This window comes from Oncorhynchus tshawytscha, linkage group LG15 (genome assembly GCF_018296145.1).
Source record: "Oncorhynchus tshawytscha isolate Ot180627B linkage group LG15, Otsh_v2.0, whole genome shotgun sequence".
NCBI lineage: Eukaryota > Metazoa > Chordata > Actinopteri > Salmoniformes > Salmonidae > Oncorhynchus > Oncorhynchus tshawytscha.
In genome coordinates, this window is record NC_056443.1 from 18109255 (window position 1) to 18125008 (window position 15754).

The 15754-nt window shown below is 47.2% G+C and overlaps 1 protein-coding gene across 1 annotated transcript in view; it reads left to right on the forward strand.

The window, feature by feature from the left end:
• zanl (zonadhesin, like) overlaps positions 1-15754 on the forward strand; it is a 35870-nt gene that overhangs the window by 16507 nt on the left and 3609 nt on the right. The window contains exons 25-46 of the mRNA XM_024373350.2: positions 293-462; positions 2121-2323; positions 2698-2839; positions 3174-3421; positions 3708-3885; positions 4144-4252; positions 4527-4621; positions 5085-5261; positions 6330-6532; positions 6792-6936; positions 7665-7762; positions 7861-8004; positions 8491-8655; positions 11446-11573; positions 11989-12260; positions 12575-12783; positions 13122-13266; positions 13488-13735; positions 13924-14053; positions 14258-14459; positions 14999-15160; positions 15404-15534. Coding sequence (XP_024229118.2) covers positions 293-462; positions 2121-2323; positions 2698-2839; positions 3174-3421; positions 3708-3885; positions 4144-4252; positions 4527-4621; positions 5085-5261; positions 6330-6532; positions 6792-6936; positions 7665-7762; positions 7861-8004; positions 8491-8655; positions 11446-11573; positions 11989-12260; positions 12575-12783; positions 13122-13266; positions 13488-13735; positions 13924-14053; positions 14258-14459; positions 14999-15160; positions 15404-15534 — 3704 coding nt within the window. The remainder of the gene's footprint in view (positions 1-292; positions 463-2120; positions 2324-2697; positions 2840-3173; positions 3422-3707; positions 3886-4143; positions 4253-4526; positions 4622-5084; positions 5262-6329; positions 6533-6791; positions 6937-7664; positions 7763-7860; positions 8005-8490; positions 8656-11445; positions 11574-11988; positions 12261-12574; positions 12784-13121; positions 13267-13487; positions 13736-13923; positions 14054-14257; positions 14460-14998; positions 15161-15403; positions 15535-15754) is intronic.

Below are 15754 nucleotides of genomic sequence, written 5' to 3' on the forward strand. Positions count from 1 at the left end.
ACATTCCACACTGCTAAGAATATCTAAGATTGTCAAATACATACAAGCTTACTATAGTTCACATGCCCTGACATGATTCAGGTCATAACACTTAACTCCCTCCATGTGTTCAAAACAAACAAAGTGATTTATGGATTTGTGTGTTTGTATTTACTTCTCTCTCTCTCTCTTTCTTCCTTTCACCCTCCCATCTTTCTTTCTTTCTTTCTTTCTCTAATTCTTAACCCCCCCCTTCCTCACACATTAAATTCAACCCCCCTCTCTCTCTCACCCTCCTCCTCTCCCCCATCAGAGAGTGCATTGCGTTGGTGGACCCCACTCCGTTCTTCCAGAGCTGCGTGTATGACATGTGTCGCTTCGTGGGCCAACAGCAGATGCTGTGTGACCAGCTCCAGGCCTACACTGACGCCTGCCTGGGTGCAGGGGCCACGGTTCACCCCTGGAGAAAGCCAGACTTCTGCCGTGAGTCTCATATATAAATATATATATATATATATATAGATACACTCTGTCAGGCCCTCGAAGATTGGACCAAAATTTGGTTTGAAAACAGTTGGCAGGTCACAATTATGTGTCAGCTTGAGCAAAAGTTGAAAGAAGAAGCAAAAGTCCATGTCTCAGGCTGCCACTTCAAAGTCACACAATTAACACAGTTACGGAGAAAATATTGTTGTCCGTCAATAGTAAAGTTATTCCCTTTAATGTTGCAGCAAGCTTAAAGGGGCAATCTGCAGTTGCTACATTCATTTGTGGACTTATAAATGAGAGATATGTAGCATTGATTCTTGAAGAAAATAATTTATCAATGCCTTAAGAGCTTAATTCAACTGTTGTACTCCATCAGAAACCAAAAATATAAGCTTGTTTTACTCCAATGTTTGTAAACAAATAAATGTGAACAAACACTTTATAGCCCCAAAATATGGTTTTAATATCATGGATGGTCAGTTCTTCGATCCATAGCTCTTGAGAGTAGTTACAATCCTCCAGCCCCATCGCTCAGCTTTTTATAGAAGCAAGGAGGGGAAGCATGAGACAGCCTATAGGGAGGTGGTCAGAGACCTGGCCGTGTGGTGCCAGGACAACAACCCCTCCCTCAATGTGAGCAAGACAAAGGAGTAGACCGTGGACTACAGGAAAAAGCGGGCTGAACAGACCCCCATTAACATCAACGGGGCTGTAGTGGAGCGGGTCGAGGGTTTCAAGTTCCTTGGTGTCCACATCACCAACGAACTATCATGGTCCAGACATACCAGACTGTCGTGAAGTTGGCACGTCAACACCTTTTCCCCCTCAGGAGACTGAAAGGATTTGGCATGGGTCTTAGATCCTCAAAACGTTGCACCATCGAGAGCCTCCTGACCGGTTGCATCACCGCCTGGTATGGCAACTACTCGGCATCTGACCGTAAGGCACTACAGTGGGTAGTGCGTTCGGCCCAGTACATCACTGGGGCCAAGCTTCCTGCCCTCCAGACCTATATACTAGGCGGTGTCAGAGGAAGGCCCAAAGAATTGTCAAAGACTCCAGTCACCCAAGTCATAGACTGTTCTCTCTGCTACCACACGGCAAGCGGTACCGTAGCGCCAAATCTTGGACCAAAAGGCTCCTTAACAGCTTCTACCCCCAAGCCATAAGACTGCTGATCAATTAATAAAATGACCACCCGGACTATTTACATTATGACCTTCCCCCATTTGTTTTTACACTGCTGCTACTCGCTGTTTATTAACTATGCAAAGTCACTTTACCCCTACCTATAAATTCGCTCGACTAACCTGTACCCCCGCACATTAACTCGGTACCGGTACCCCCTGTATATAGCCTTGTTATTGTTATTTTATTGTGTTACTTTTTATTATCTTTTACTTTAGTTGATTTGGTAAATATTTTCATAACTCTTTCTTGAACGGCATTTTTGGTTCAGGGCTTGTAAGTGAGCATTTCACAGTAAGGTCTACGCCTGTTGTATTCGGCGCATGTGACAAATAAAGTTTGATTTGATGTGAAGCATGCTTTGTTATTGTTTCAACCGCTGACTGCCCCTTTAACCCAGATTTGTTACAATATGTTGTAACCCTGTTTCTGCCTTCCCCTTTCTTTTTGCTCTCCCTCCGTAGCCCTGCCCTGTCCCCCTAACAGTTCCTACTCCATGTGTGTGAGCTCTTGTCCCGAGACCTGCTTGGGTGTCAGCGGCGCCCCTGGCTGTTCAGAGCTGTGTGTGGAGGGTTGCGAGTGTAACCCCGGCTTCATCCTCAGTGACGACAAGTGTGTCCCTGTTAAAGACTGTGGCTGTGTCGACTCCTCCGGAGACTACCACCCTGTGAGTATGATTCTCTCTTTCACTTTGACAATTTCGGTGTGTTCTGTAAAGCATCGAGATTTGGTAAAGGGTACATTAGGATACAGTATAAATACAATACATTGCTAAATCATCCGAATATAAAATAAAATATGCACATCCAAAATGTCACTACACGTGCACATTCAGAAATACCCAAAACTTGATACTGAACTGTACACAACGTTTATATGTGCTGTATCTTGTATTTTTCATGTTAGACTTTTTTTTTGTAAAAGATACCTGTTGACTTCCCTGTAAAATATAAAGGTTAATAAATAAAACGAAATTAACATTTCCCTGGGCTATTCACGGCAGTCAGGTACTGTAGTCTGAACATGATGTGTGTTTTTCAGGTAGGTGATGACTGGTACCTGGAGGGCTGTAAGGAGAAGTGTGTGTGTCTGGGCGGAGGGGTGATACAGTGTCACAACACCACCTGTAGCCTGACAGAGAGCTGTGGCCTGCAGGACGGAGAGTTAGGATGTTACCCACTGGGTGCGACACACACACACACACACACACACACACACACACACACACAGAAACAGGAGGGAAAGTACAGATGCCAATGTAATTTTTTTTGGTGTGTGTTATTTATTTTACTTGGCCTTTATTTTGGGGGGTAAGATTGAAAAGCGTCTTTGGGCGACAAGCACTATACAATTGCGGGGTCTCAGTCTCGTGCAGTTGTAGCTTTTGAAATGTGTACGTTCTTATAAGAAATATTGTAAATGGGGCTATCAGTGCGCCCTCAAAACATCAGTTTAAACTTCTATGAAAACAAAACATTATCAACTCAAATCTAAACTCTACCCTCCTCTACTCACAGAAACGGGAATCTGCACGGTCCAGGGTGACCCTCACTACACCTCTTTCGATAAGAGGGTGCACAACTTCATGGGTTCCTGCTCTTACACCCTCACCAAGCCCTGCAACGAAACCTCCGGGATGCCGCACTTCACCGTTGACGCCCAGAACGAGCACCGAGGCAGCAACAAGAAGGTGTCGTACGTCAAAGCCGTCGTGGTCAAGGTGTACGGGGTCACCGTCGTCCTGGGGAAAGGGCGCAAAATACAGGTGAGGAACAATGGGAGGGTAAAGCTACAGCACGACCTGGTTTATTCAGTTATGCTGGCAGAGTGGCAAGGTAAGGCTTCACAAGTGTGGGAAGTAAAAATAGACTTTAGACGTTATGGTGGCAAAGTAGGAACAAACTGGGAGCAAATGTCTTGAAATGGAATACGAAAACAAGAATGCATACCAGTGAAAATGCTGTACATTATCAGTAGATAACCACGTACTGTACAATCTGCTAAGTTAACTCCAATTTAAAATGGTTACACCCTCCTCTCATCTCTTCCAGGTCAACGGAACCCTGGTGACCCCTCCTGTGACTCTGACCAGTGGGGTGAAGATCTACCTGAGCGGGAAGTTTGTTGTCTTGGAGACGACCTTTGGCCTGAGGGTGAGGTTCGATGGCAACCACCACGCTGACGTCACTCTGCCCTCCTCCTACAACGGTCTGCTCTGTGGACTCTGTGGTAAGAGATAATCAATCAATCATGTGATTAAAAGAAACCAGGCATGGAAAAAAAAGCCCTCGTAAGTTATTTCACCCAATTTTATCATATCCCCTTTGTAGTGGGTAGTAGATTTATGTAGTCTTGTCTGAACACCTATCATTTTATATCTTGACTTGACTGCTTTAAAATATAATTTTACCCCAACCCAGCTAACAGTTTGCAAAGTAGCTGTTGATGTGGGCAGTAATAACTGGTTCCATCTATCCTCTATTGTAGGAAACTTCAACGGCCAACTCGGTGATGACAACATCAAGCCAGACGGTAAGCCAGCCGGCAACACAAACGAACTGGGAGAGAGCTGGCAGGTGCCCGACGACCGCCCCGAGTGAGTCACACACACCTGAAACACACGACACACATTCATGTTTCAGTTTCAATGTTTTTATTTATCCAGCACTGTCAGGAAGAACTGTAGTCTGAACTAAGATACCAGACTATGTTATATTTAGCCTAGATTCCATTGTTTTTGTATGAATTATGACCTATAGGTCTGACTCCATCGAGGAGATTTCGTTTCCATCCTCGACAGGGACGTCTTTGACATTCATCCCTTCCTTTCTTCCTTTCATCAATCCCTCCGTCCCTCTCTCTTCTTTCAGCTGTGCCCACGGTGGAGGAGAGGAGGGGTGCGATCCCAAGGTTGAGGCAGAAGCTGAGAAACCCACCAGCTGTGGCATGATCTCTGACCCCAGCGGTGAGACTCACATACACACACACAGAGAAACACACACAGACGCATGGAAACACAAATTACAGCTGTCGGACATTAACACCAGCCAGAAAATCATAGACATGCTCAATCCACGTACATTCTTTCACAAAACGTGTTATATTCATGTTATTACATACCACTTGTACTGTATCTGCCAGTCTCCATTTACTAAAGCCATTACTCATTTCTGTAGAACAAGAAATAGTATTTAAACGAAACATCATTGATTCTAGAGATAAGTGAGAGAGTTGTGCCTGAATTGTCAGCTAACTTACTACGACCATTACTCATCGGTCATTTGTCCAATTCTCTCGGTTGTCTTACAGCATTTTTTGGTCTATTGTGTTACTACATATAATTTGAACAATGTTCAAACTATTTATTGATAATTCTTCACTGTCCCAGCTATTTAGCACCATTCATTTCTACATCCATTCTCTCTCAGGTATCTTCAAGCCGTGCCACGCAGTGGTTCCCCCCAACATCTACCAGGAGAACTGTGTGTACGACCAGTGTGCTACGGGAGGGGAGACGGTGGCCCTGTGTCAGGCTATAGAGAGCTACGCTGACCTGTGTGCCTGGGCTGGAGTACCCATCACGTGGAGGAATAACACCTTCTGTCGTAAGTCACATACCGACATGCGCGCAGACACGCACGCACATTGAAACACAGGTATGCACGCAAACGCATTCACACACACCTTCCCGACTGTGTGTAGTCTAACTAACACGCCTGTGCTCCATGTGCTGTAACAGACCTGTGCTCCATGTGCTGTAACAGACCTGTGCTCCATGTGCTGTAACGGACCTGTGCTGTAACACACCTGTGCTCCATGTGGTGTAACAGAACTGTGCTCCATGTGCTATAACAGAACTGTACTCCATGTGCTATAACAGAACTGTGCTCCATGTGCTATAACAGAACCGTGCTCCATGTGCTGTAACACACCTGTGCTCCATGTGGTGTAACACACCTGTGCTCCATGTGGTGTAACACACCTGTGCTCCATGTGCTATAACAGAACCGTGCTTCATGTGCTGTAACACACCTGTGCTCCATGTGCTGTAACACACCTGTGCTCCATGTGGTGTAACACACCTGTGCTCCATGTGCTATAACAGAACCGTGCTTCATGTGCTGTAACACACCTGTGCTCCATGTGCTGTAACACACCTATGCTCCATGTGCTGTAACACACCTATGTTCCATGTGCTGTAACACACCTATGTTCCATGTGCTGTAACACACCTGTGCTCCATGTGCTGTAACACACCTGTGCTCCATGTGCTGTAACAGAACCGTGCTCCATGTGCTGTAACACACCTGTGCTCCATGTGCTATAACAGAACCGTGCTCCATGTGCTGTAACACACCTGTGCTCCATGTGCTGTAACAGAACCGTGCTCCATGTGCTGTAACACACCTGTGCTCCATGTGCTATAACAGAACCGTGCTCCATGTGCTGTAACACACCTTTGAGTACTTTACGTGTACTGAGTCCTATCTCTATTGGGTAACACCAAGATTGTGAAAGTGGTGTGCCACAAGGATAAGTCTCACTACCAGTTCAAATCCCATGTTCCCTCTGTTCTCCCCCTTTCTTGGGCAGCAGCAACACAGATGATTCTCATTGCACATCAGTAACTCATGTTTCCCCCCCCCCCTCTCTCTCTTCCCGTCTCCCCCCAGCTCTGAAGTGTCTCCCAGGCAGCCACTACGAGCCATGTGGTAACGCCTGTCCTTCCAGCTGTCAGAACCCTACCTTCAACGCCACCTGTGCCCAGCCCTGTGTAGAGGGGTGCGTGTGTGACCCGGGCCTGCTACTCAGCGGTGACAAGTGTGTTCCACCCAGCCAGTGTGGCTGCACCGACAAAGATAACAACTACAGGCCTGTAAGAATGGAGGAACCAAGTTATGACTTGACTAGTGAAGTTTACATAGTAGTCAATACAATGACCTGCGACTTATAGGCAGGGTGCAAACAGAGGCTAGCTCATTTAGCTCATGTGGTTGATTGACTAAAATAATGAAGTGGTTTATTGACTAACTAACATGGTTGATTGTTATATGTCTGTGGGACTGTGTCTTATGTCCATATCTCTCCTTGTGTGTGTGTGTGTGTGTGTGTGTGTGTGTGTGTGTGTGTTCTAGGTGGGAGACAGTTGGTTCACTGAGCTGGACTGTTCGGAGCGTTGTAAGTGTAACCCTGGCAACAACATTGTCTGTGAGCCGTGGCAGTGTAGTCCCGCCCAGGAGTGTAAGGTGTTGGAGGGAGAGCTGGAATGTGTTTCAACAGGTAAATGCCACACCACCTTTCAGGGCTTTTTCTTAGTCTTTGTTGTGTTGTTTATTTTGCTACTGTTACTGGGACAGAAATGTTTTGGTTTCCCAGATACAGATTCCTAATTATAATGAATTATTAGTCCTGAACTAAAAAGCATTTTGAGAATCTCCATTGATATGCTTCTGGCCTCCCAGGTGGCGCAGTGGTCTAAGACACTGCTAGCTGTGCCACCAGAGACTCTGGGTTCGAGCCCAGGCTCTGTCGCAGCTGGCCGCGACCGGGAGGTCCATGGGGCGACGCACAATTGGCCTAGTGTTGTCTGGGTTAGGGAGGGTTTGGTCGGTAGGGATATCCATGTCTCATCGCGCACCGGGTGCAGTGCACGCTGACTAGGTTTGTGGTGTTTCCTCTGACACATTGGTGCGGCTGGCTTCCAGGTTGGAAGCGTGCTGTGTTAAGAAGCAGTGCAGCTTGGTTGGGTTGTGTTTCGGAGGACACATGACTCTCTTGTCTCTCCTGAGCCCATATGGGAGTTGTAATGATGAGACAAGACAGTAACTACTAATAATTGGATACCATGAAATTGCTTCTAAGACCTAGTCCAGGACTAGGCTTAATCTGTGGCTGGAAAACCAGCTCTAAGTATCTTCACTTGTGATTTGAAGTGAATGTGCCACTGCCTGTATATGAAGAACTCCCAAGAAGACATCACTAACCCAGATATGAATGTCTCTCCCCAGGTTTGGGTGTGTGTCATGTGGCCGGAGATCCTCACTACTACACCTTTGATGGTGTCATGCACACCTTCATGGGCACCTGTACCTATACACTGGTGGAGGTATGTAACTGTTGCCTCTCTTCCTCTTCCCCTCTGTCTCTCCCAATCCCTGTAACACATCTCCCTCTGACCCCCCCCGTTATCCCTCTCTCCCTCAGGTGTGTAACTCCACCAAGGTAACTCCGTTCACCATCGTGGCGAAAAACGAGGAGCGTGGCCAACCGGAGGCGTCGTACGTGCGCTCCGTCACGGTCTATCTTCCCAACGCCAACATCACGCTTCAAAAGAGCAACAGAGTTCTGGTGAGATGGAGTTGTCTGTTTTTGGTGAGAGTAGAAATGTGTGTATGGCTTACAGGCTTATGTCTCAGTCTCATCGCAGCAAACATAGACAGAAAACACAAAACAGGGAGAGGGATCCATTGGTAAGCATGCTTCGAATCACGTTCGTCAAGAGTAGTGAAAAGTAGAAGTTTGACGCTTTGGCTCAATCCTGAGCACAGTTTCCTTTGTTTTCTCACCGTTTTAGTCAGATAGTAGAGATACAGTTATGGTATCTCATAATGAAGCTGGCAGGGTAGCGTGGTCATTGCCTAGGGATCTATGGTGTACTAATACATTATCTTTGGGGGGGCTTCACCACCGGCGAGCCACTTTGTGGAACCGCCCATGGAAGCTGTGATAGTGAAGTTTGAGGTACAACAACCCATATGCCTTATTCGTTATTGATTTCCACTAATCGCCTCTACTTTATCCCCCCCCCTCTCTATTTCTCTCTCTCCTCTCCAGTTGGATGGGCGCAGGGTACGCACTCCTCTGTCCATCGGTGTGGCCGGGGCCAGGGTCTTGAGTAGTGGTGTCTACAGTCTACTGGACACTGATTTTGGCCTGATGGTCAAGTTTGATGGAGTCCACCACCTGGAGATCACCGTCCCTGGAGAGTACTTCAACAAGGTACGACTGAGCCCAACTATAGTAATGCTGCTGTACAATAATGTGTATTATACAACTTATACTGATGGTAAAATTAAGCCTTTCACACAATTACATGTCTTGTCCATACTGAAATACTCCGACCTACATTTTAAAGGGACTTCTAATGATTTTCTCTGCCCTTTTCATTCTTGGAATTATCCACACTGTTCAATTTTATTTGATTTTATTTGACCCGTTTTCTCTCCCCAATTTCAATCTTGTCTCATTGCGGCAACTTCCCAACGGGCTCGGGAGGCGATGGTCAAAGTCATGCGTCCTCCGAAACATGACCCGCCAAACCGCGCTTCTTAACACCCGCCCACTTAACCCGGAAGCCAGTCGCACCAATGTGTCGGAGGAAACACCGTTCACCTGACGACCGAGGTCAGCTTGCAGGCAGTCGGTAGAGCGCGATGAGCAAAGTAAAGCCCCCCCCAGCTAAACACTCCCTAACCCGGACAACGCTGGGCCAATTGTGCACCACCCAATGGGACTCCCGATCAAATCAAATGTTATTTGTCACATGTGCCGAATACAGCAGGTGTAGACTTTACAGTGAAATGCTTACTTACAAGCCCTTAACCAACAATGCAGTTTCAAGAAAAATAAGTGTTAAGTCAAATCTGTAGTGCCTTTCGGTTGGAGGCCGAGCAGTTGCTATACCAGGCAGTGATGCAACCAGTAAGGATGCTCTTGATGGTGCAGCTGTAGAACTTTTTGAGGATCTGAGGACCCATGCCAAATCTTTTCAGTCTCCTGACGGGGAATAGGCTTTGTCGTGCCCTCTTCACGACTGTCTTGGTGTTTTTGGACCATGATAGTTTGTTGGTGATGTGGACACCAAGGAACTGGAAGGTCTTAACCTGCTCCACTACAGCTGACAATGGGGGCGTGCTTGGTCCTCCTTTTCCTGTAGTCCACAGTCATTTCCTTTGTTTTGATCATGTTGAGGGAGAGGTTGTTATCCTGGCACCACACGGCCAGGTCTCTGACCTCCTCCCTATAGACTGTCTCATCGTTGTCAGTGATCAGGCCTCCCACTGTTGTGTCGTCGGCAAACTTAATCATGGTGTTGGAGTCTTTCCTGGCCATGCAGTCATGGGTGAACAGGGAGAACAGGAGGGGACTGAGCACTCACCCCTTAGGGGCACCCGTATTGAGGATCAGCGTGGCAGATGTGTTGTTACCTACCCTCACCACCTGGGGGCGGCCCTTTAGGAAGTCCAGGATCCAGTTGCAGATGATGGTGTTTAGTCCCAGGGTCCTTATCTTAGTGATTAACTTTGAGGGCACTATGGTGTTGAACGCTGAGCTGTAGTCAATGAATAGCATTCTCACGTAGATGTTCCTTTTGTCCAGGTGGGAAAGGGCAGTGTGGAGTGCAATAGAGATTGCATCATCTGTGGATCTGTTGGGGCAGTATTCAAATTGGAGTGGGACTAGGGTTTCTGGCATGATGGTGTTGATGTGAGCCATGACCAGCCTTTCAAAGCACTTCATGGCTACATACATCAGTGCTACAGGTCGGTAGTCATTTAGGCAGGTTTCCTTAGTCTTCTTGGGCACAGGGACTATAGTGGTATGCTTGAAGCATGTTGGTATTACAGACTCGGTCAGGAACAGGTTGAAAATGTCAGTGAAGACACTTGCCAGTTGGGCAGCGCATGCTCGGAGTACATGTCCTGGTAATCCATCTGGCCCTGAGGACTTGTGAATGTTACTCACATCGGCTACAGAGAGCATGATCACACAGTCGTCCAGAACAGCTGATGCTCTCATGCATGCTTCAGTGTTGCTAGCCTCGAAGCGAGCACAGAAGTTATTTAGCTTGTCTGGTAGGCTCGTGTCACTGGGCAGCTCCTGACTGTGCTTCCCTTTGTAGTCTACAATAGTTTGCAAGCCCTGCCACATCCGAGCCGGTGTAGTACAATTCGATCTTAGTCCTGTATTGATCTTTGCCTGTTTGATGGTTCGTCGGACGGGATAGCAGGATTTCTAATAAGCGTCCGAGTTTCAGTCCTGCTCTTTGAAAGCGGCAGCTCTACCCTTTAGCTCAGTGCGGATGTTGCATGTGATCCATGGCTTCTGGTTGGGGTATGTACGTACGGTCCCTGTGGGGACGACATCATCAATGTACTTATTGATGGAGCCAGTGTGGTGTGGTGCACTCCTCAATGCCATCGGAAGAATCCCAGAACATATTCCACTTCTTTACTGACCGAGTCGCTCATGCTTCCTGCTTTAGTTTTTGCTTGTAAGCAGGAATCAGGAGGATAGAATTATGGTCAGATTTGCCAAATGTAGGGCGAGGGAGAGCTTTGTACGGGTCTCTGTGTGTGGAGTGAAGGTGGTCTATAGTTTTTTCCCCCTCTGATTGCACATGCTGGTAGAAATGAGGTAAAATGGATTTTAGTTTCCCTGCATTAAAGTCCCCGGCAACTTAGAGCGCCGCCTCTAGATGCATTTTCCTGTTTGCTTATGGCCGTACATAGCTCATTGAGTGCCATCTTAGTGCTATATAACGTCATAGAGCCCGACCGGTTGTGATAGATCCCAGAATCGAACCCGGGTCTGTAGTAACGCCTCTAAAACTGCGATGCAGTGCCTTAGACCGCTGCGCCACTCGGGAGGCCCTACTGTTCAAATTCTATCCACATGTATTTTATTGATCTTTTTTTTAAAAGTAATTGACACTATTTCTTGTACAAACTTCACTCTTATATTATTCCCTCAATTTCAACTCACAACTCTTTCCTTCCGTCTGTCCAGGTGTGTGGCATGTGTGGTAACTACAACATGAACGCCAAAGACGACAACCTGAAGCCAGATGGAAACCCGGCCAAGGACGTGATAGAACTGGGCAACAGCTGGAAGTCCGAGGGAGACTCAGACCCAGGGTCAGTAACCTCTAACCCCTCACCTTTGACCTTGTACTTTAGGCCAGGAGGCTACCACTAAAGCTTTTTCTTGGTCAGATCATGTGTTACTGTACACCTGAGTGTCCCTGAAACACTGACACCTGTCTATGTCGTTTATATTTTAGATACCTGGATCTTTAATAATATATAGCCTTAAGGCAAGCCAATGTTCAAATAGACCAGGTACAAATAGACCAGGTACAAATAGACCATGAGTAAACCACTCTGTCTGTACAATGCTTGCAAAAAATACGTGTAATTCTAGCGACACAAATTGGTGATTGATCATTAATCATTATGGTCTGGCAGGAGGTAACATTTTTGGGTACTCTCCCTCTTCTCCATCCCTCTATCTAACCCATCCCTCCCTCCATCTCTCCCTCCATCCCTCCAGGTGCTCGCCAGATGAGCGTCCCAACATCCACCCTAACTGCACGGCAGAGGAAGAGAAACAGTACGAGACCCTGTGTTCTTCTATCATCCTCGGCGACAAGTTCAAGCCCTGCCACTCTTTCCTGCCCCCGGAGGCCTTCCTGGGGAACTGTGTGTACGACATGTGTGAATACGACGGCATGCAGGCCACGCTGTGTGATAACGTGGAAGCCTACGCACAGGCCTGTCAGTCAGCTGGGGTTACCGTCGACTGGAGAAACAACACATTCTGTCGTAAGTGATGGGGGAGATGGGGGGAGGGGGAGGGAGATGGAGAGGGTGGGGTGAGATGGAAGGAGAGAGTATGGGAGGGAGGTTGGGCATAGGAGGCTATATAAATGACTGAAAATGGAAGGAAAGGAGTGGACTTTGGAATTGAATTGGTAAAAGTACTACATGTGTAGGCCTGTACTGTCGACCAATGATGCTGCAATTACCAGATGAAACGCATCCATAGAGCCAATGTTACTGTTACTGTTACTGTACTGTATAGAAAGATAGGCTCTTTGATTATCGTCTAACTCCACCATCTCTCTTTCCCCCTCCAGCCCTGCCGTGCCCCCCCAATAGCCACTACTCTGACTGCACGCCCCCCTGCCCGCCCACCTGCTCCGACCTGTTCCCCATGTTCTGCCACCTTCCCTCCACCACCTGTGTCGAGGGGTGCCAGTGTGACGCGGGGTTCGTACTCAGCGACGGGAAGTGTGTCCCTCTGGCCAAGTGTGGATGTGTGGACTCCGATGGAGAGTACCATGACGTGAGTGCTTACTGTTTCGTTGACCAATCATTGCCCGCTTACCCGCACTACTTTACCAGTCATACACCCCAACTAAACACCGAAAGGTTCCTTTCAACTTAAGGGGATTGTCAGATGGCAAACATATTTGTACCACAGCCTGCATGATATTCAACTGTGAAGCAAGTTTGGTTAGACAAGAATCCAAACTCCACCAGCCAGACACAGATTCAACACATCCTCTATAATACCATTCATACAAGGTTTCTTTAGACATACTGTATAAACAGTCAGCCGTAATCCTAACGTGTGTTCTGTGTGTGTGTGTGTGTGTGTGTGTGTGTGTGTTTGTGTTGCAGATGGGAGACTTGTGGGTGACTGACCACTGTGATGGCAAGTGTACCTGTAACCTGGGCGGCTCCATCACCTGTTCTGATTTTCAATGTAAGGATGATTCTGTCTGCACTCTGGACAAAAATGGAGACCTCTACTGCAAACCTGAGAGTAAGTCCCAACTCTATTCTCAAAATTGTCCCTGCAACTCTGCCCCCACTGCCATTTCTACCTAAAATATATTTTAGGAGAAAGTTACTATTTGTCATCTATACTTCCTCAATACAAACTTTTCTGTCTCTCTCTTTCTCTCTCTCTCTCTCTCTCTCTCTCTCTCCCCATCTTACTTCATCTCCCTTTCTCTGCCACTCCCCCCCCTTACCCCTCTCCAGAATTCGACAAGTGCAATATCCACGGCGACCCCCACTACCGTACATTTGATGGGTTCACGCACCACTTCCAGGGCCCCTACACCTACACCCTGACCGAGGGCCACTCCCTCCTCAGCTCACTGGCCTCCCTCCAGGTCAGAGGGAAGAACGTCCGTCGTGGTGGCAGCAAGAAGATCTCCTACCTGGATGAGGTGTATGTCGATGTCTATGGAGTCAGCATCCGCTTCCTGCAGAAGAAAGTTGTCCTGGTGAGTTCAATATAATATAATCCAACAATGCCTGTAGCCTTGGCGATGGTAATCTAGCTCTAAAACCATGAGACTCTCCTCTCTGTTACCTTCCAGGTCAACTATGACATCACTATGAACAGTTAGAACCTCTTGTGTCATCTCCATGAACAGTTATAACTTCTTACGTCCTCTCACTACCCGTGTAGGTGAACGGTGAGCGTGTGGCTCCTCCTCTCAGTCCTAGAGACGGCCTGACCATCACGATGAACTCCAAGAACGTCCAGCTGGTCACCGACTTTGGCATGACGGTCCGCTTCGACGGCAAAATCCACGGAGGTGAGAGGGAGGGAGGGAGGGAGATAGATGACGTCACGTCCATAGGGCAGCTACAAAGAGTTATCAGACGGGCTAGGAGAAGAACAGTGTGGTCTAGAAAGTTCATTTAATTTACTTAATCATTTAATTAATAAAATTATTAAATATCTTATTAAGAAGAGCACTGCTTGTACTCGTGCAATACTCTTTCTCCCTCCCTAACAGAGGTGATCCTACCCAGTACATACAAGAACAGGGTGAGAGGTCTGTGTGGGAACTACGATGGATCCTCCAAGAACGAGTACATGAAACCAGACGGAACTGTGACGCAGAAACTTGACGAGTTCGGCGAAAGCTGGAGAGTGACTGACAGGCAGGGGGCGGAGCTAGTGACAGCAGACCTCCCCAAGATGGTGCACCTGCACAGGTGGGAAGGAATCACTCGCTTGTATATAAAAACATTTAATTCATTAATTTATTTGTTGGTTCATTCATAATCTATTTATAAACACAACCGACTGAAAAATAGGTTTGTTGAGATGATCAAGTGTACATAACTAAATATGACTCTCCTTCCTTTGTTTTTTTTCTCCTTCGCTCACCCTCTTCTTCGCCCTCTTCTTTGCCCTCTTCTTCCCCCTCTTCTTCCCCCTCTTCTTCGCCCTCTTCTTCAACCTCTTCTTCCCCCTCTTCTTCAACCTCTTCTTCACCCTCTTCTTCACCCTCTTCTTCAACCTCTTCTTCTTCCCCTCTTCTTCAACCTCTTCTTCAACCTCTTCTTTCTTCACCCTCTTCTTCAACCTCTTCTTCCCCCTCTTCTTCAACCTCTTCTTCAACCTCTTCTTCACCCTCTTCTTCAACCTCTTCTTCAACCTCTTCTTCACCCTCTTCTTCACCCTCTTCTTCACCCTCTTCTTCAACCTCTTCTTCACCCTCCTCTTCAACCTCTTCTCACCCTCTCCCTAGGCGTGATGTGGAGACAGACCCAGAGTCTGGCTTTGAGACAGCAGGTTGTACGGACGCTCAGCTGGCTGAGTTGAATGGTAACAAACAGTGCGGAGCCTTGTCCAACCCTACAGGACCCTTCGCTGGCTGCCACGCCCAACTACTGCCCAACAGCTTCCAGGAGTGAGTAGAGACTGTGTGTGTGTGTGTGTGTGTGTGTGTGTGTGTGTGTGTGTGTGTGTGTGTGTGTGTGTGTGTGTGTGTGAAAGAGTGTTTATGTGTGCTACAGGTGGGTATGTTTGATATTTTTCTCTCAACATATAACTTGAATTTATATTCTGCTTTATATGTTCATACAACTGTGTTCGGATCTGTGTGTAGGTCTGCACTATTCCCTCCACTCACTGTCGTGTGTGTGCGTTTTAGGGACTGTGTGTTTGACCTGTGTGCGGATCAGGAAACCGCATCTCTACGTTGTGACAGCTTTGAGGTGTACGCCCAGGCATGCCAGGAGGCCGGTGTCAAACTGGGCAAATGGAGACAACAGCTGGGCTGTGGTAAGACACGCGAGCGCACGCGCGCACACACACACACACACACACACACGCACACACACACACACACACACACACACACACACACACAATGAGAATGAGCTGGGATATGCAAAAGACACATTTCCAATTCACAAATGCGTATTAATACACACTTGTGCAACTGTGAAATACAGTATAAGCACCCACCAGATTATTATTATTACACACACTAATATATGTA